The sequence below is a fragment of the Heterodontus francisci genome, chromosome 5 (assembly GCF_036365525.1).
Source record: "Heterodontus francisci isolate sHetFra1 chromosome 5, sHetFra1.hap1, whole genome shotgun sequence".
In the NCBI taxonomy this organism is placed as follows: domain Eukaryota; kingdom Metazoa; phylum Chordata; class Chondrichthyes; order Heterodontiformes; family Heterodontidae; genus Heterodontus; species Heterodontus francisci.
Genome location: NC_090375.1, coordinates 174,176,303 through 174,191,878, shown reverse-complemented (window position 1 = coordinate 174,191,878; position 15,576 = coordinate 174,176,303). Strand labels below are relative to the sequence as shown.

The window sequence follows — 15,576 nt, the reverse complement described above, 5'->3', positions numbered from 1 at the left end:
TAAAGAGATGCCTGGTGAAATTGGTCTTTGGTGATAGCGAATTGCCAGACCATTTTACACTGCAGTCTTCTTTTCGGGCATGGGGCTGGATTTTATTTCTTTGATGGGGGCCCCAGTGATGGGCTGGAAGGCGGGGGGGAGGTGGGGGCGGGTGCGACCCTGCCTCGGCCCTTTATCGGACCCCTGGCCAAATTCAACAGCGGGCAGGCAATCAACCGCCCACCATTGGGGATGCCGTTCCCTTTAAGAGACAAGATCCTGCCCCTAAGAGCTACCAGCCAATCAGAGAGCGAGCAGCTCAGTGGTACCACCGGGAGTGGTGGTACTGCAGTCGGCCCAGGACCAGGAGCAACCGTGGAGCCCTAGACTGCAGGTAAATGGGGACAGGTTCACCAATGCCAGTCAGGCATACCCCGGCGAGGGGTGGGGTGGGGGTGTGTGGTTATTGAGGGCAGCGGGTAGGTGTTGGAACAGGGGTGGCCTTTGCTGCCTGGGACCCTTCATGGGCCACAGGTTGCCCAAATAGGAGGTCCTCCCCCACCAGCCCATAGGGAGGCTGCCTGGCATTACTGGGCAGACTGTCCATGTGGCAGAGGACATCCCTCTGCTGGTTAAATGCCAGTGGTGCTGGGAAGAAGCCCTTAAGGGTCTCAATTGGCCTCTGGGCGAGAAGGCCACCCTCGGTCTCCCCTGCCCCTGACAAAATTGAATGGCATCGGGAATCGATGGGCTCTCAACCCCCTCTGCCTTCCCTTGCTATTTTATGACCCCCCTAGTGCCCCCGCCACCCCCCCCAGCCTCCCAGCCTACCTCTAGAGGGTTGATAAAATTGAGCTAATAGTATAAAACCACTTGCAATTTGCTATCACCCATTTCATTGAAGACCAATTTCATCCATACGGTTTCTTGGGCAGCTGAATATGTCCAATTTACCCAATGCTTCTACTAATTACACAAATAAATGGTAGAATACTGAGAAGTGTGGAGAAATAGAGGAACCTTGGAGTGCATGTCCACAGATCTCTGAAGATAGCAGGACAGGTAAATAATATGGTTAAGAAGGCATATGGCATACTTTCCTTTATTAGCCAAGGCATAGAATATAAGAACAGGAAGATTGTGTTAGAACTGTATAAAACATTAGTTAGATTGCAGTTAAGAGTACCGCATGCAGTTCTGGTCACCGCATTAGCAGCAGGAGGTGATTGTACTAGAGAGGGTACAAAGGAGATTTATGACGATGTTACTAGAAATGGAAAATTTTAGCTATTAGGAAAGATTGGATAGGCTGGGGTTATTCCTTTGGAACAGAGGAGGCTATGGAGAGATTTAATTGAGGTGTATAAAATTATGAGTGGCCAAGATAAAATGGATGGGAAGGACCTGTCACCCTTAGCAGAGAGGTCAATAACCAAGGGGCATAGATTTAAAATAATTGGTAGAAGGATTAGAGAGGAGTGGAGAAATGTTTTCACCCAGAGGGTGGTGAGGTCTGGAACTCATTGCCTGAAAGAGTGGTAGAGGCAGAAATCCTGTTCGCATTTCAAAATACTTGGATAGGCACTTGAAGTGCCGTAACCTACAGGGAAAGTGGTATTAGGCTGGACTGCTCTTTTTAAGCTGCCACAGATACGATGGGCCGAAATGGCCTCTTTCTGTGTCATAACTTTTCTATGTTTACTATATCTGCCATTCTTCTTTAGGTCCAGTTTGGTTAAATTTGGGTTGGAATTTTGCAGCGTAACTCCATCACATTCAGAAAAAGAGTCCATGGGCTGAATTTTGAAAGGGTCGTGGGGTCAAAAGCTGGTGCGGACGTGATTTAAAAATTGCGGTCCCAGGGGTGGTCTCCGGAACCCGATGCTTTCAGGACAACCTGCAATTTTCAATGTGCGGGCATGGGGGTGGGAATGGGGAGGCCGCTTGCCTCCAATTTCCAATTAAGGGGCTATTGAGGTCCTTTAGGAACTCATGAAGAGGGCAGGGGTTCTGCACAGCAATCTTCAAAGAGGAATGTGGCAAGCCCGACCAGACTGTTGCATGATAGTGCACAGCTGCCGGGCTCACAGCGGGCAAGGAGGTAACTTTGTTTATTAAGGATCAAATCTTTTTGGTCCACAGGGATCTTGAGCCAGGTCTAGCACAGGACAATTTCTTATTAAAGAACTGTTGCCTCACCTGCTCATTTTATTGGCCCTCTGAGGAGCTGCCTGCTCTTCTTGGTAAGGCAGTGGCAGCCCCCAACATGGCTGCCGCCTGCCTTTGCCTCTGGTGCCAGGCAGGCAGGTCCGACCTCCTGGAAGCACTTGGCGTCACTAATTGGGCGCTGGTCCCACCTCCTGCCCAGTTAGGGTATTCGCATTTGAAGATCGCATTGCGAGAGCGACGCAGCTCAGATGTGGTGTCAGGACCCAGAAATCATCTGGGTATTGGGTTCCCAACTCTGTTTTGATAAACCAGCCCTGAGTTTTGCTACAGGTGTTCTAAACAAAATAGCATTCACATCAGCCTGTAGCAAGGCTTGGTCTTCATTAGCTGTTACGGCCTTTTACCGGAGTTCTGATACCCATCATCTAATCAAGTCTTTAGAGGGAAAGAGTTCCGGGCTGTTGTTTTGCTGATCTGCTCTTTGATCAGGAAGATTTGCCAGGGGGTTGGAGGATAACTCACTCTCAGCCATTCAGCTTCACTTTTAATTCAGGTGCAATTAATTTCAAATTGAGGCACAAAAGTCCTAACAAATGCTTAGAGGAGAATTGAGCATATGTGCGAAAGTGACAGATGGAGTGCATCTAAGTGGAAAAGTGTTAATGAATGCTTCTAGGCAATAATTATCTGAAGTGACCCTTTGCATTCTCAGCTTTTTTTTTTATTTGTCTGTGTGCAACACTGACTAGGCCAGCATTTATTGCCCATCCTTAATTGCTCTTGCACTGAGTGGCTTGGAGTCACATGTAGGCCAGACCAGGTAAGGACAGCAGATTTCCTTCCCTAAAGGACATTGATGAACCAATGGGTTTTTACAACAATTGACAATGGGTTCATGGTCACTATTAGACTGGCTTTTAATTTCAGATTTATTAATTGAATTCAAGTTTCACCATCTGCAGGGGTGGGATTCGAACCCATGTCCCCAGAGCATTGGCCTGGGCTCTGGATTACTAGTCCAGTGACATTACCACTACACCACTACGCTGTAGCATATATTCTTGTAACTTGGAAAAACATCAATCAGTAACATATTAACCGTATATGTGCTGTGACCATAAAAAATAATTTGATAATTAATCTAACAGAGACAAACAGCACACTCTGAGTAAACTGTTCTATTCCGTGAAAAAAAATTCAAGAGTACCAAGTTTTTCTAAAATGTTGGTACTGAATGAAATATATTCATTTTTAGGAAATAATGTTTTGCAATGCTGTCATGTTTGGTGCAATGAATTCATTATTAAATCATATTACATTTCATCATTAATGTGACACACTAGTTGATTTATTTATACATTTCCTTCAAACAATCTATAATTGATATTTTAAAAAGTATTATGCATACAAATTTGATTGCATGATTAATAAAATATTGCCATTAAATTATTTTGTTAAAATTATAATTTATTAAGCAGATTTAAATTTTCCACATCAATATCATATTTTTGTTGATTATCAAAAGAGTTAGATTATTTTTATGCAGTAATAAGTGTGAATTAGGTTGACACTTTGAAATCTTGCCCTTCTTTTGCATAACTAATTTCACATCAGGCTTTGGTTTCAGAACTCAATTTCATTCATATGCCCTTTCAATTAACTTTCCCATGACTTATAATAAGGCTTACAATGCATCTTTTTGCCTAATTTCTGTTGACATATTTTAGAATGAGAGCAAGATGATTAGGAGAGCAAAAGTAAAAATGGAAATAAGCTCCAAGATGGCTTTCAATTCTTGCTCCCCTGTTTACTCACATCTAATTTTTTGTTAAGCTTAACGTCTAGTGGAATATGGCTCTTAATGCATGGTAAATATTAGGAAGACTGAAGCCATTGTCTTTGGTCCTCACCACAAGCTCCTTTCCCTGACTACCTTTTCCATCTCTGGCAACTGTCTGAAACTGAGTCAGACCATTAGCAATCTTGGTATTGTGTTTGACCCCCTCGATGAGTTTCCAATTACATATCTGCTCCATCACCAAGACTGCCTACTTCCACCTCTGTAACACCAGCCAACTCCAACCCTGCCTCAGCTCATCTGCTGCTGCCTTTTCTCATCCTTGCCTTTGGGTGTTCATCCAAAACTCTGCTGCCCATATCTTAACTACATCAAGTTTCCTGCACTCGTACCACTCCTGGGCTTGCTGACATACACAGGCATTTAATCTGACAGTACCTCAATTTTAAATTCCTAATCCATGTTTTCAAATCCTTCCATGGCCTCGCCCCTCTCTGTAATTTCCTCCCACCCTACAACCCTCTGAGATATCTGCACTCCTCTAATTCTGGTTTCTTCAGTATCCCGGATTTTAATTGCTTCACCATTGGTGGCCGTGGTTGTGCTTACCACCTCAGTGAGTGGTTTACCTTTAACTTTGAATGTGATCGTGAAAGAACCAATCGGACAGTTTTTCTGGAGTTTAAACAAGAAAGAGGTGAGTTTATTATACTTAATAATCCAAAACCGATTGAAAATATTAAAAAAAATTCACTTCACAAGCACACATTCACATGAAAATCACACACACAAATAGATTACAGAAGGAAAAATAGATTTGGTGATTAAATTAGAGTCCAGAAAAAATGGAACTTAAATACAAAGTCTGTGGAGTGGATGATTCGGTAGTCTTCCGGCTGAAGCTGCATTCTAGAAGTTCTCGGCTGGCCAAAGTGCACATTGTGGTTGGCCTGCTTGGCTCAAGGCTTTCTTGGAGTCAGGCTTGTCGATGGTTCCCTTTCCCTGGTCTCTCTCTGTAGCAATCTGTAGGCTTGGCGGGATTCACAGTCAGACAGTTTTCAAATTTGGGTTATCTGGGGAGAGAGAGAGAAAGAAAGGGAGGCACATAGCCTTTTTCTGCTGCATCATCTGAGTTTCTGCTTGTCTCTGTCCAAGAGAAAAAATGCGAGCTTCCTGTGAGATGGACAGACCGTCACATGGCTGCTTCAGGTTTTCTGAAATCTTCGAATGAAATTCAAGGTTAGGAATTGGCTCCACAGGCCCCATGATGTCAATTTACACTTGGAAGGGGTTTGCTCTTTCAAAGTCAAGGTGTTAGAATTGCCTTGACTGTCATGCTAATGAAGCAGCATTAGGTAATTCAATCACTTAGGGCAAGCCATTGTCCTGGGTCCATGATACTCAAACCTCTGGCTCCAGGTGGATCTTTTGAATATGAAAAGGTGTTTCAGATGCAAATTACGGTGGCCATCTTGGCTGCCAGTTTTTTTAAAAAGTTAACCGCAGGGGTTTTCCCATTAAAAGTTTAATGTAAATTTTCCACCAATTAATTAAAAATTCCTCATTTGGCATATCGTGTTTTCTTGATACAATATATCTCCTGCTTCTGGTCTTGCTGCTGAAATATGTGATAAAGCATCTGCTTTAGTTTTTGTGTCAAACCTCAACAATCTTAAGCTGAAGCTCTGTACTCTTGAAGGTAATTTTGCAAGCTCCTTTGAGTTTAATGGAGTAACCAGGACCTGATATTCTACAGCCAAGAGTGTTGAAAGAGGTAGCCATGGAGATAGTGGATGCATTGGTGATCATCTTCCAAAATTCTATAGATTCTGGAGCTGTTCCGTGAGATTGGAAAGTCGCAAATGTCACTCCACTATTTAAGAAGGGAGGGAGAGAGAAAACAGGGAATTACAGACCTGTTAGCCTTACATTAGTCATTGGGAAAATGCTAGAATCTATTCTAAAGAATGTGATAAATGGACACTAGGATAATAATGATCTGCTTGGGCATAGTTAACATGGATTTATGAATGGAAAATCATGGTTGACGAACCTGTTGGAGTTTTTTGAGGATGTTACTAACAGAATTGATAAAGGGGAATCAGTGGATGTGGTATACTTGGATTTTCAGAAGGCTTTTGATAAAGTCCCCCACAGGAGATTGGTTAGCAAAATTAAAGTACCAGGAATAGGAGGTAATATACTGGCATGCCTTAAGGATTGGCTAACAGGCAGAAAGCAGAGAATAGGAATAAACAGGTCATTCTCGCATTGGCAGTCTGTAACTAGTGGGATATCACAGGGATCAGTGCTTGGGCCCCAGCTGTTCACAATATATGCCAATAATTTGGCTGTGGGGACCAAATGTAGTATTTCCAAGTTTGCAGATGACACAAAACTAGGTGGGAATGTGTGTTGTGAGGAAGTGGCTTCAAGGGAATTTGGACAGACTTAGTGAATAGATCCAGAGAAGACCCAGCTGCAACTGGTAAAGCCAAGTCTACAGACCATCACAACCAACAACTTGGGTACAAGGATCAAACCCCCGCCCTCTTCTGCCTTCCGGAGCCCTGAGAAGCAAGCTTAAACTGTGCATGTGGCCCAACGAGGACTTCAATTTCAACCAAAGTCTCTGGCACTGAAACTGTATTTAAATTCCATTTATTCCGAATTCTACTCCAACCACCAAAGCTGCTTTTCCCTCTGTAATCTATTTGTGTGTGTGTGTCTCTCGTGGGAATGGGTGTGTGAATGCATAGCATATTTTAGTAATTTTAACCTGTTTAGAGTGTTAAGAATATTAACTTACATCTTTCTTGTTTAAACTCAAGAAAAGCTATCTGATTGGTTCTTTGGCAATTATATTAGAGGAACAGGAGCAAGCACTCACTGAGGTGGTAAGTTCGATCACTGTTTAAAAAAGGATAAACCCTGTTGCCTGAGACCTCCTCCTCAACTGGCCATAACAGTGTCCAGTTTTAACTGTTTTTAACTTCCCCAATCCTCTAAATAATTTTGGAAATCCAGTTCTAAATTTTCTGGCTGGTCTTCCTTATATTCGCGCTCTTCCATTCTATATGAGAGTTGTAAATCTATGCAAGCTTTCCTACTTAAGAGTGAACAACTTTGATTATTAATTACATGTAAGGTCTCAGAAATTTCCTTTCCCTGGTAACTCAGTCTTGACTTTAACTCTCCCATTACCTTCAACTCAATGCCTCCAGGCCCATATAGTTTTCTACCTGTTGGTTTGAGACTTTTTTTTTTCAGCTACGGTTCTGTGAATGATAATACTGAAAGTGCTGCTCCTATGTCCATTTTAAAATTAGTCGTGTTGTCTTCCACAAGAATTTCTGCCATCCAACAACTCTCATTGTTTCCTCGGATTTCACCTTAAAAAGGTATTTCCACACTTTCTACATCATGTACTTCATTAACTTTTTGTTCTCTTGGGATTTTCCTTTAATTATATTCAGCACTTTTTTTTTTACTGGGACACACTGACTGAAAGTGTTCCTTCTTTTTGCATGAAAAACATTCTGTTTTTTTTGCCTGGGCAACTTTCCCGCTTTTGCTTCTCTCAGCCGCACCTACTGCAATTGGTTGCTGCTACATCTGGATGCTTTTCCCGCCTTTCTTATCTTTTACTGCCAAGTTTCCCTTTTGTTTTCTTACCGAATTCACTGGAGTCTGTTACTCTTGAGATCGGACTCTCCCTGTCCCCTTGTACAACGAATCGGTTAAACCTCTAACCTTTGCTTGTCTGCTCAACTGAATCGCTTTTGTTAATGTGAGATCATTCCTCGCCTGTAGGTGATCCAAAAGGGCATTGTCTAATACATCAACCACAATTCTGGTCTTTAATCAGCTCTTTCCGTAAGCTGCCGAAGTTGCAATCCTCCGCGAGTTTATAAAGATCATTGATAAATGAATCAATGCTCTCCCTTTTCTGCTGGGTATGCTTATTTTTTTAATTCCTTTATGGGATATGGGAAGCGCTGGCTAGGACAGCATTTATTGCCCATCCCTAATTGTCCTTGAGAAGGTGGTGGTGAGCCACCTTCTTGAATCGCTGCATTCCATGTGGGGTAGGTACACCATTAAATTTGACATGTTCCATGATGATATTTTTCTTCACATTAAAGTAAGTCTTGAGTGCCTTAATAACTTCTTCATATGTAGCCTTCTCTTCATCAATACCTTGGGTGATGAGGATGTCATCTGCATATTCCCCCATAGCATACGGTAATGTACTGACCTCTTCATCTGGCTTCCGTGCGAGACCCAATGCAGTATGATACCTTGCAAACCTCTGGATCCATTTTGGCCATGCATCGGCTTGGTTTGGTCCAGCTACAATCTCGAAGTTTTCTGGTAGAGGCAAAGACTTTTCCATTTTTTACCTTCTTCTTTGGTTTTCCATTGTTATAATCGCTTTTCTACTGCCACCATATAATTTTCTGATAACTATTGACTTAGCACAGAGGGGGTTTGACAGGGCAGATGTTGAGAAGATGTTTCCACTAGTGGGGGAATCTCGAACTAGGGGACATAGATACAGAATAAAAGGACACTCATTTAAAACTGAGATGCAAAGGAATTTCTTCTCTCAGAGGGTAGTGAATGCCTGGAATTCTCTACCCCAGAGAGTTGTGAAGGCTAGATCATTGGAAGTATTTAAAGAGGAGGTAGATAGATTTTTGAAATATTGGGGAATTGAGGGCTATGAGGAGCTGGCACGAAAGAGGAGTTGAGGTCTGGGGCAGATCAGCCATGATCTTATTGAATGGCGGGGCAGGCCTGAGGGGCCAAATGGCCTACTCCTGCTCCTATTTCTTATGTTCTTATGTTCTATATATATATGTATGAGTCTGAGGGTTAAAATAACAGGAGTTTATTTATACAGGTCTTGCATTTAAGGCTTGCACTACAACTCTTTCACAAGGTTTGTACTGATTACATTACATCACTTCTTATGATGATGCTCACAGTCTATTTACATAATCTGCCCAGTAACTACCCTGTATTACATTATACTACACCTTACAGCACAAACATAAACCATTTTTAATTAGTTTGTATATTCTCTCCCAAAACACATAGACACATTCCATTTCCTCCCACACCTTGCACCATTTCAGGATCTGAACAGGTGGATTGAAGACCTATTCGTGCTATTCCAGCTGCTTAATGGTGTACAAGGATACACCAAGCTGATATTTCCTTCTCTTGCAATGAGGAGAATCATGCCCAATAAATCTGTCTAATGGTCCTGCTAAAATTAGGAACAAGTTCATTATGTGAGGGATTACAACCAAGTTGGTTCATGGTATGTTTGGTATACCAACATATGTTGTGCGGGCGATTGGGAGGAGATGGAGAGAGAGCTGGCAACAGTCTTTGGCACTGCAGTGAGGCCAGCAATGATCCTTCTGGCTCCACATTTTTTAAACAAAGGTACCTTTTTGGTGGTGGCCTCAAACATATATTAGGTCCCCTTATTTACTTATGGAAATTTACTTATGGTGGTTATGGTGCACTAGTGCAGTATTATTTACTGCACCAGTGCACCAACCACTTGATATTTCAACAACCCTTTGCATAACAAATATTGATAGAGTATTTTCTTTACTGAAAATGTATAAATACTGCAGATAGGTACATCAGGGCGGCACAGTGGCGCAGTGGTTAGCACCGCAGCCTCACAGCTCCAGGGACCCGGGTTCGATTCCGGGTACTGCCTGTGTGGAGTTTGCAAGTTCTCCCTGTGTCTGCGTGGGTTTTCTCCGGGTGCTCTGGTTTCCTCCCACAAGCCAAAAGACTTGCAGGTTGATAGGTTAATTGGCCATGATAAATTGTCACTAGTATAGGTAGGTGGTAGGGAAATATAGGGACAGGTGGGGATGTTTGGTAGGAATATGGGATTAGTGTAGGATTAGTATAAATGGGTGGTTGATGTTCGGCACAGACTCAGTGGGCCGAAGGGCCTGTTTCAGTGCTGTATCTCTAATCTAATCATAACCATTTTTTACAATGATATCTGTGAGTATGTTTCTCAAAGATTAAGTTAAATTTGTATTTCTAAAACACTAGCCAAAAGAAATGTTATGTTAAAAAAGGTCAGCATATTTTGCTGTTTTTTTTCAAATTTAGTATGTTTGTATAAATGAATAAATATGGTTATGTGATTCATGGCTGGAAGTGTCTCATGCAATATAATGATGTATAATTTGTTTATTAGCCCCACTCACTTATTCCAGGATCGTTGTGTAAAGGCTACATACTGTCAAATTATATATTGCCTGAATGAATTACTAATTATACATTTTTGAAAACATTTTCAACCACTCGCTGTTCGGACCTCTATAAATGCATTATCTAGCTAGTACAAAAAGCATGAGGTCAGTTAGTTCAACTAATAGAACATCTGTTTCCAAACCAGATAATATAAGGCTTGAGTTGCAGGGTTGCCTGTCACTCCAGCCCAACTGCAAAGGTTAGTGGAAAAGACTAAGCCTCAAGTTGTCCTGACCTGCTGGGACTAGCAATTTCTAAAAGAAATACAGAGAAAAGTGGATGTGTCGCGTTGCCTATGACTTTGCCAGTGAATCCTTACCCTTTTCCTATAAAAGTGGAGAGACTAGAGAAACTGGGGTGTTCTCTTTCGACTAGAAAAGGTTAAGGGGAGATTTGATAGAGGTGTTCAAAATCATGAAGGAATTTAATAGAGTAAATAAATAGAAGTTGTTTCCAGTGCCAGAAGGGTTGGTAACCAGAGGACTCAGATTTAAGGTGATTGACAAAAGAACCAGAGATGACATGAGGAAATATTTTATACAACATGTTGTTATGATCTGGAATGCACTGCCTGAAAGTGTGGTGGAAGCAGATTCAATAATACCTTTCAAAAGAGAATTAGGTAAATAGTTGAAAAAGAAAATATTGCAGAGCTATTAAGGACAGAGCAGTGGGAAAGATTGGATAGCTCCTTCAAAGGGCTGGCAAAGGCACAATGGGTCACAAAGCCTTTTTCTGTGCTGTATCATTCTCTAGTTCTATGATTTACATTTCTTAATATTGAATTGCCCTAGGTATTTCAGTAATGGAGGAAATTATGTTCAGTGTTGAAGCTCAAAAGCTGCCAGTTGGATCCCACAATAGCAGACAGCAATCACACAGAGCAAATCTCAACACTGCACAAGACAATTGCGTCCCAGGTCTTTCCAAACCAATGGTTGTGGATGACAACTTATTTGAATTCATCCCCGAGTACCCTTTACAGGGATCAGAAATAGTTTTCCTTGAAGTAAAGTCAGAGGGTGAAACTGAACGTAACCAAGAAGAAAGAAAAAAAGAGAAAGAGGAGGTCAGCACCAATGACAAAGCAGGAACCCATAAACAACAGGTCAGCACTGATGGTAAAGCAGCAACGCATGAAGAGAAGGTCAGCATCGATGATCAAACACAAATCCATGAAGAGAAGGTCAGCATCGATGATCAAACACAAATCCATGAAGAGAAGGTCAGCATCGATGATCAAACACAAATCCATGAAGAGAAGGTCAGCATCGATGATCAAACACAAATCCATGAAGAGAAGGTCAGCATCGATGATCAAACACAAATCCATGAAGAGAAGGTCAGCATCGATGATCAAACACAAATCCATGAAGAGAAGGTCAGCATCGATGATCAAACACAAATCCATGAAGAGGATAAAGCAGCAACCCAAAGAACTGAAACCAACCTCCCTTCGAAGCCTGATGAAACAAAAACTCACTTGGACAATAATGCAAAGATTGATACTCACACAGCATCAACGTCTAATATGACTCAAGCTACTCAGCTGAATGAACAGCAGTCATCTGCAGTGAATGATAATATAAAGACTCAAGGTTTCTCTGAAAATATGGGTGAGGAAAGTACAGAATCTGATTCTTCTAATAAGGAAGATGATATCAGAGATATTTGCTATGTGACACCACGTCACAGTTATAATTTCAAGAGCAGAAAAGGCATTGAAAAATTCAAGAAGTTTCTTCAGGGAACAGCTGGTGAGAAATACTGGTGGCTGTGGATGGATCTTGAAAGATTGAAGACTATCAAAGATGGCAAAAAGAAGCAAAGGTTAGTCAGAGATTTGCCTTACAAACTTACACATAAGGGGCTGGATTTTCAATTGCAGAGAGGGACAAGCAGAGGGAATCACTGGCTCCTGACGCCTCTGGACCGTGAGGCAGTTTTCAAAAGGAGGGCAGAAGTGGGAAGGGGGAACACATTCGCCTCTAATTAACGGCCCATTAAGCTCCTTGAGGAGCTTGTTATTGGGCCGGGCAGGGACAGGAGGCGATTTTCAATGCGGGAATTGCCAGACCTGAACAGTCTGGTGCATGTTAGTGCACAGCTGTTGGGATCAATGTGGGGAGCTGCAAAGATTTTTTATGCAACGGAAAAATGTTTGCCATCAAGTATTTTGCTGCGAGATGAGATGCTGTACTTTGGCTATTTGGCCGATTCTCTGTGTGCTGGGCCCTCAAATTCTTGCCTTCTGTCTTCTTCAAGGCAGCGGCAGGTCCCGTCATGGCTGCCATCTGCCTCAGAGGCTCCTGCTCCATCTCTCACCTCCATGCAGAGCTCGGTCCCATTAGTTGGGCGGTGAGCTTGCCTCCGGTCCAGTTAGGGCATGAGCATTTGAAGATTGCATCACATGACCTGGAAATTATCTAGGAGTTGGGTTCCCGACCCCGATTTGAAAATCCAGCCCTAGATTTTTTAAAATGGGGACCAGCATTGTTACTATTTCTATATAACAGCTCTCAACTGAAATGCAAACCTAAATGTTTTTAATGTAACCTTTACATGTGATATTAATCATGCAAGAGTTTAGCATGTTTTAGACTTTGAGTCAAGTGCCAGCTGAATTCAGTTGGTAGCTCTCTCCCTTTAACAACAACAACTTGCATTTATATGGTAAAACATTGAAAGGTGTTTAAGTCAGAAGGTTGGTCACAGAATATAAGCTGATGCTTCAATGCAGCTCTAAAGGAGTTATTGGAGAGTTATTTGGATGCAATATTAAACTGTCTGACTATTCAGGTGGATGTTAAGGATCTCACAACACTGTATGAAGTGCAGGGAGTTCTCCCTGTGCCTGGACAAAATACTTTCTTTTATCAACATCACAAAAACATATCAACTGGTCACACATCTTGATTGCCATTTGTGAGGCCATGATGTGTGCAAATTGACTGCCATGTTTGTTTTCATGACAACAGTGACTGCACTTCAAAGGTAATTAATTTATTGTGGAGCACTTTAGGAAGACATAGATAAGGGGCTACAAAATATCAGAGAGCACAGATTTAAGGTGATTGACAAAAGGACCAGAGGTGACATAAGAAAAAACTTTTTATGCAATGAGTGATTAGAATTTGGAATGCCCCACCCAATAGGGCAGTGGATGCAGATTTAATAGTAGCTTTCAAAAGGGCATTGAATAAATCCTTTAAGGAGAAAAAAATTCAGGAATATGAGGGAAAACCAGGGTTGTGGGACTAACTAGACTTCTCTTTGAAAGAACTAGCACAGACTCGATTGGCCAAATGGTCTCCTTTGTGCTATAGTATTCTATGATTCTATGAAAATGTAAGTTCCTTCTTCTGGAGTAAAAGCTCCAGGGACCTACAACTGGGGTTTGAAACAGGAAAAACCATAAGGAGCAGGCAACAGTAATCTACCATCTAATTTTACAATTAGCAAGTACAGAACCAATTCGAAGCTGATGTCATTTCTCATGTAGTAATTGGGGTCAGATTCCCAGGTGCTCTGCAAGAATTGAATTAAAATTGAGTCTTGTCCATGTGACCACCCTAATTATCCATTCCGTCAAGGCCTTGGTCCCAGCCGGCCAGGTGGCGCCCATCCCAAAGGTACAGTTCCTTTCTGTCCCAGTACTGGTACCAGTGTCCCATGAAATGGAACCCCTCTTTCCCACACCATTGCTTCAGCCATGTGTTCAGCTCCCTAATCTGCTTATCCCTACACCAATTTGCATGTGTCATGTGTAATAATCAAGAGATTATTATCCTTAAGATCCTGTTCTCTAATTTAGCTCCTCGATCATGGTACTCTCCAAACAGGACCTCTTGCCTATTCTTTCTTATGTTGTTGGTCCCAACATGGATCACAAAGAATGGATCCTCCCCCTTCCTCTCCAATATCCTTTCAAGACAGTTTGAGATGTCCCTCACCCTGACTCCATGTAGGTAACATAGCACGTGGGACTCTCAATCCTGCTTACAAAGGATTGTCCCCCTAATTACTGAATATTCTACAACTGCCACATTAGGCTTTCTCTCCTTCTCCTCCTCCCCCACTTTAGACAGCATCCTGCTTCAAGGTGCCATGGTCCATATTTTGGCTGTCTCTCTGAAAATCTTTATCCTTATCCTCACAGATAGCAAGTACATTGTACCCGTTGTGTAGGAACAGTTTCTGCAGTTCCTCGTTCTCTATCTCACCTGGGTTCACCTTACTCTGCACACTAATGGTCACACCAACCCCATTCTGGACCTACGCCTTTCTATGAGGCGTGACTGAAGTCTGGGGCAAACTGTCCAGGTGCTGCTTCCCCTCCCTTATGCGTCTGAGTGTCTCCAACTTACACTCCAACTAAATGACTGAGCTGGAGAGATCTAAGACAGAGACATCGACTGCAGATGTGTTCGCTCGGGACAGTTTCACTCTTCTCAAACTCCTACATATTGCAGTCCAGACAAACAACCTACTCTGCCATATCTTAGTCCAGATTATTTATTTCTACTTTTTAGTTTGTTGTAGTTTTTTCTTTTTCCACAGTCTAACTTGCTCTAAGCACTAACCACTCAAAAAATGTTTTAAATACTTAGTGTTTCAAGCTCACATGAACCAATACAAGTATTGGAGGCAAAAAAGCAGCACCTCCTTCCCACTCTGCACCGAATTTCCACTCTCACCAAACTCCCAACTTTTGCATGCTGCACTCTTTTCACGACCACTCTGTGCAACCACAGGGTCCAATAGTGTATCCCCCTTGCACTACAGCATGACAAGGAGAATGAGCAGAAGCGTCACAGAGCAGGCCAAGCTGCTGGATGGAGGAGGGGGAGAAGGGCTCTCAGCAGGAGGCCATATCCAACCAGGTGTTCACAGTGTCCTACTTAAGCCTCAGCAAGGAACAGTGTGTTAAATGCCTCTGTTTCACTAAGGATGTCCTCACTGCAATTTGCCACGTGCTGTTGCAACAACGGCAATCTCAGAGCAGGGCGAGGACAGCATTGCCAGTGGTTATGTGGGTAACAATGGCCACAAACTTTTATGCGACTGATTCTTTCCAGGCTGGAGTAGACAATATTTGCAAGATCTCTCCGTTTGCTGTCCACTGTTGTGTAAGGGAAGTCACTGAGGCTCTCATTCCATTCTCTCTTGTCAGAGAACAGAAGGTGAAGCTTCACAAGGATTGAAGGCTTCCCTATTGTGTAGGGTGCCACTGACTGCACACGTGTCATTGTGTGGGTAGTGCATGTCAACTTTGATGTACTACAACCGAAAAGGATTGCACTCCTTCAACATCCAGCTGCCGTGTAACTACA

General features: G+C 42.4%; 1 protein-coding gene across 1 annotated transcript in view; it reads left to right on the top strand.

Moving 5' to 3' along the window:
* The window catches only part of LOC137370296 (regulator of G-protein signaling 22-like), a 163,844-nt gene that overhangs the window by 46,801 nt on the left and 101,467 nt on the right, over positions 1 to 15,576 (top strand). The window contains exon 8 of the mRNA XM_068032675.1: positions 11,038 to 12,073. Within this exon, the coding sequence (XP_067888776.1) occupies positions 11,038 to 12,073 (1,036 nt within the window). The remainder of the gene's footprint in view (positions 1 to 11,037; positions 12,074 to 15,576) is intronic.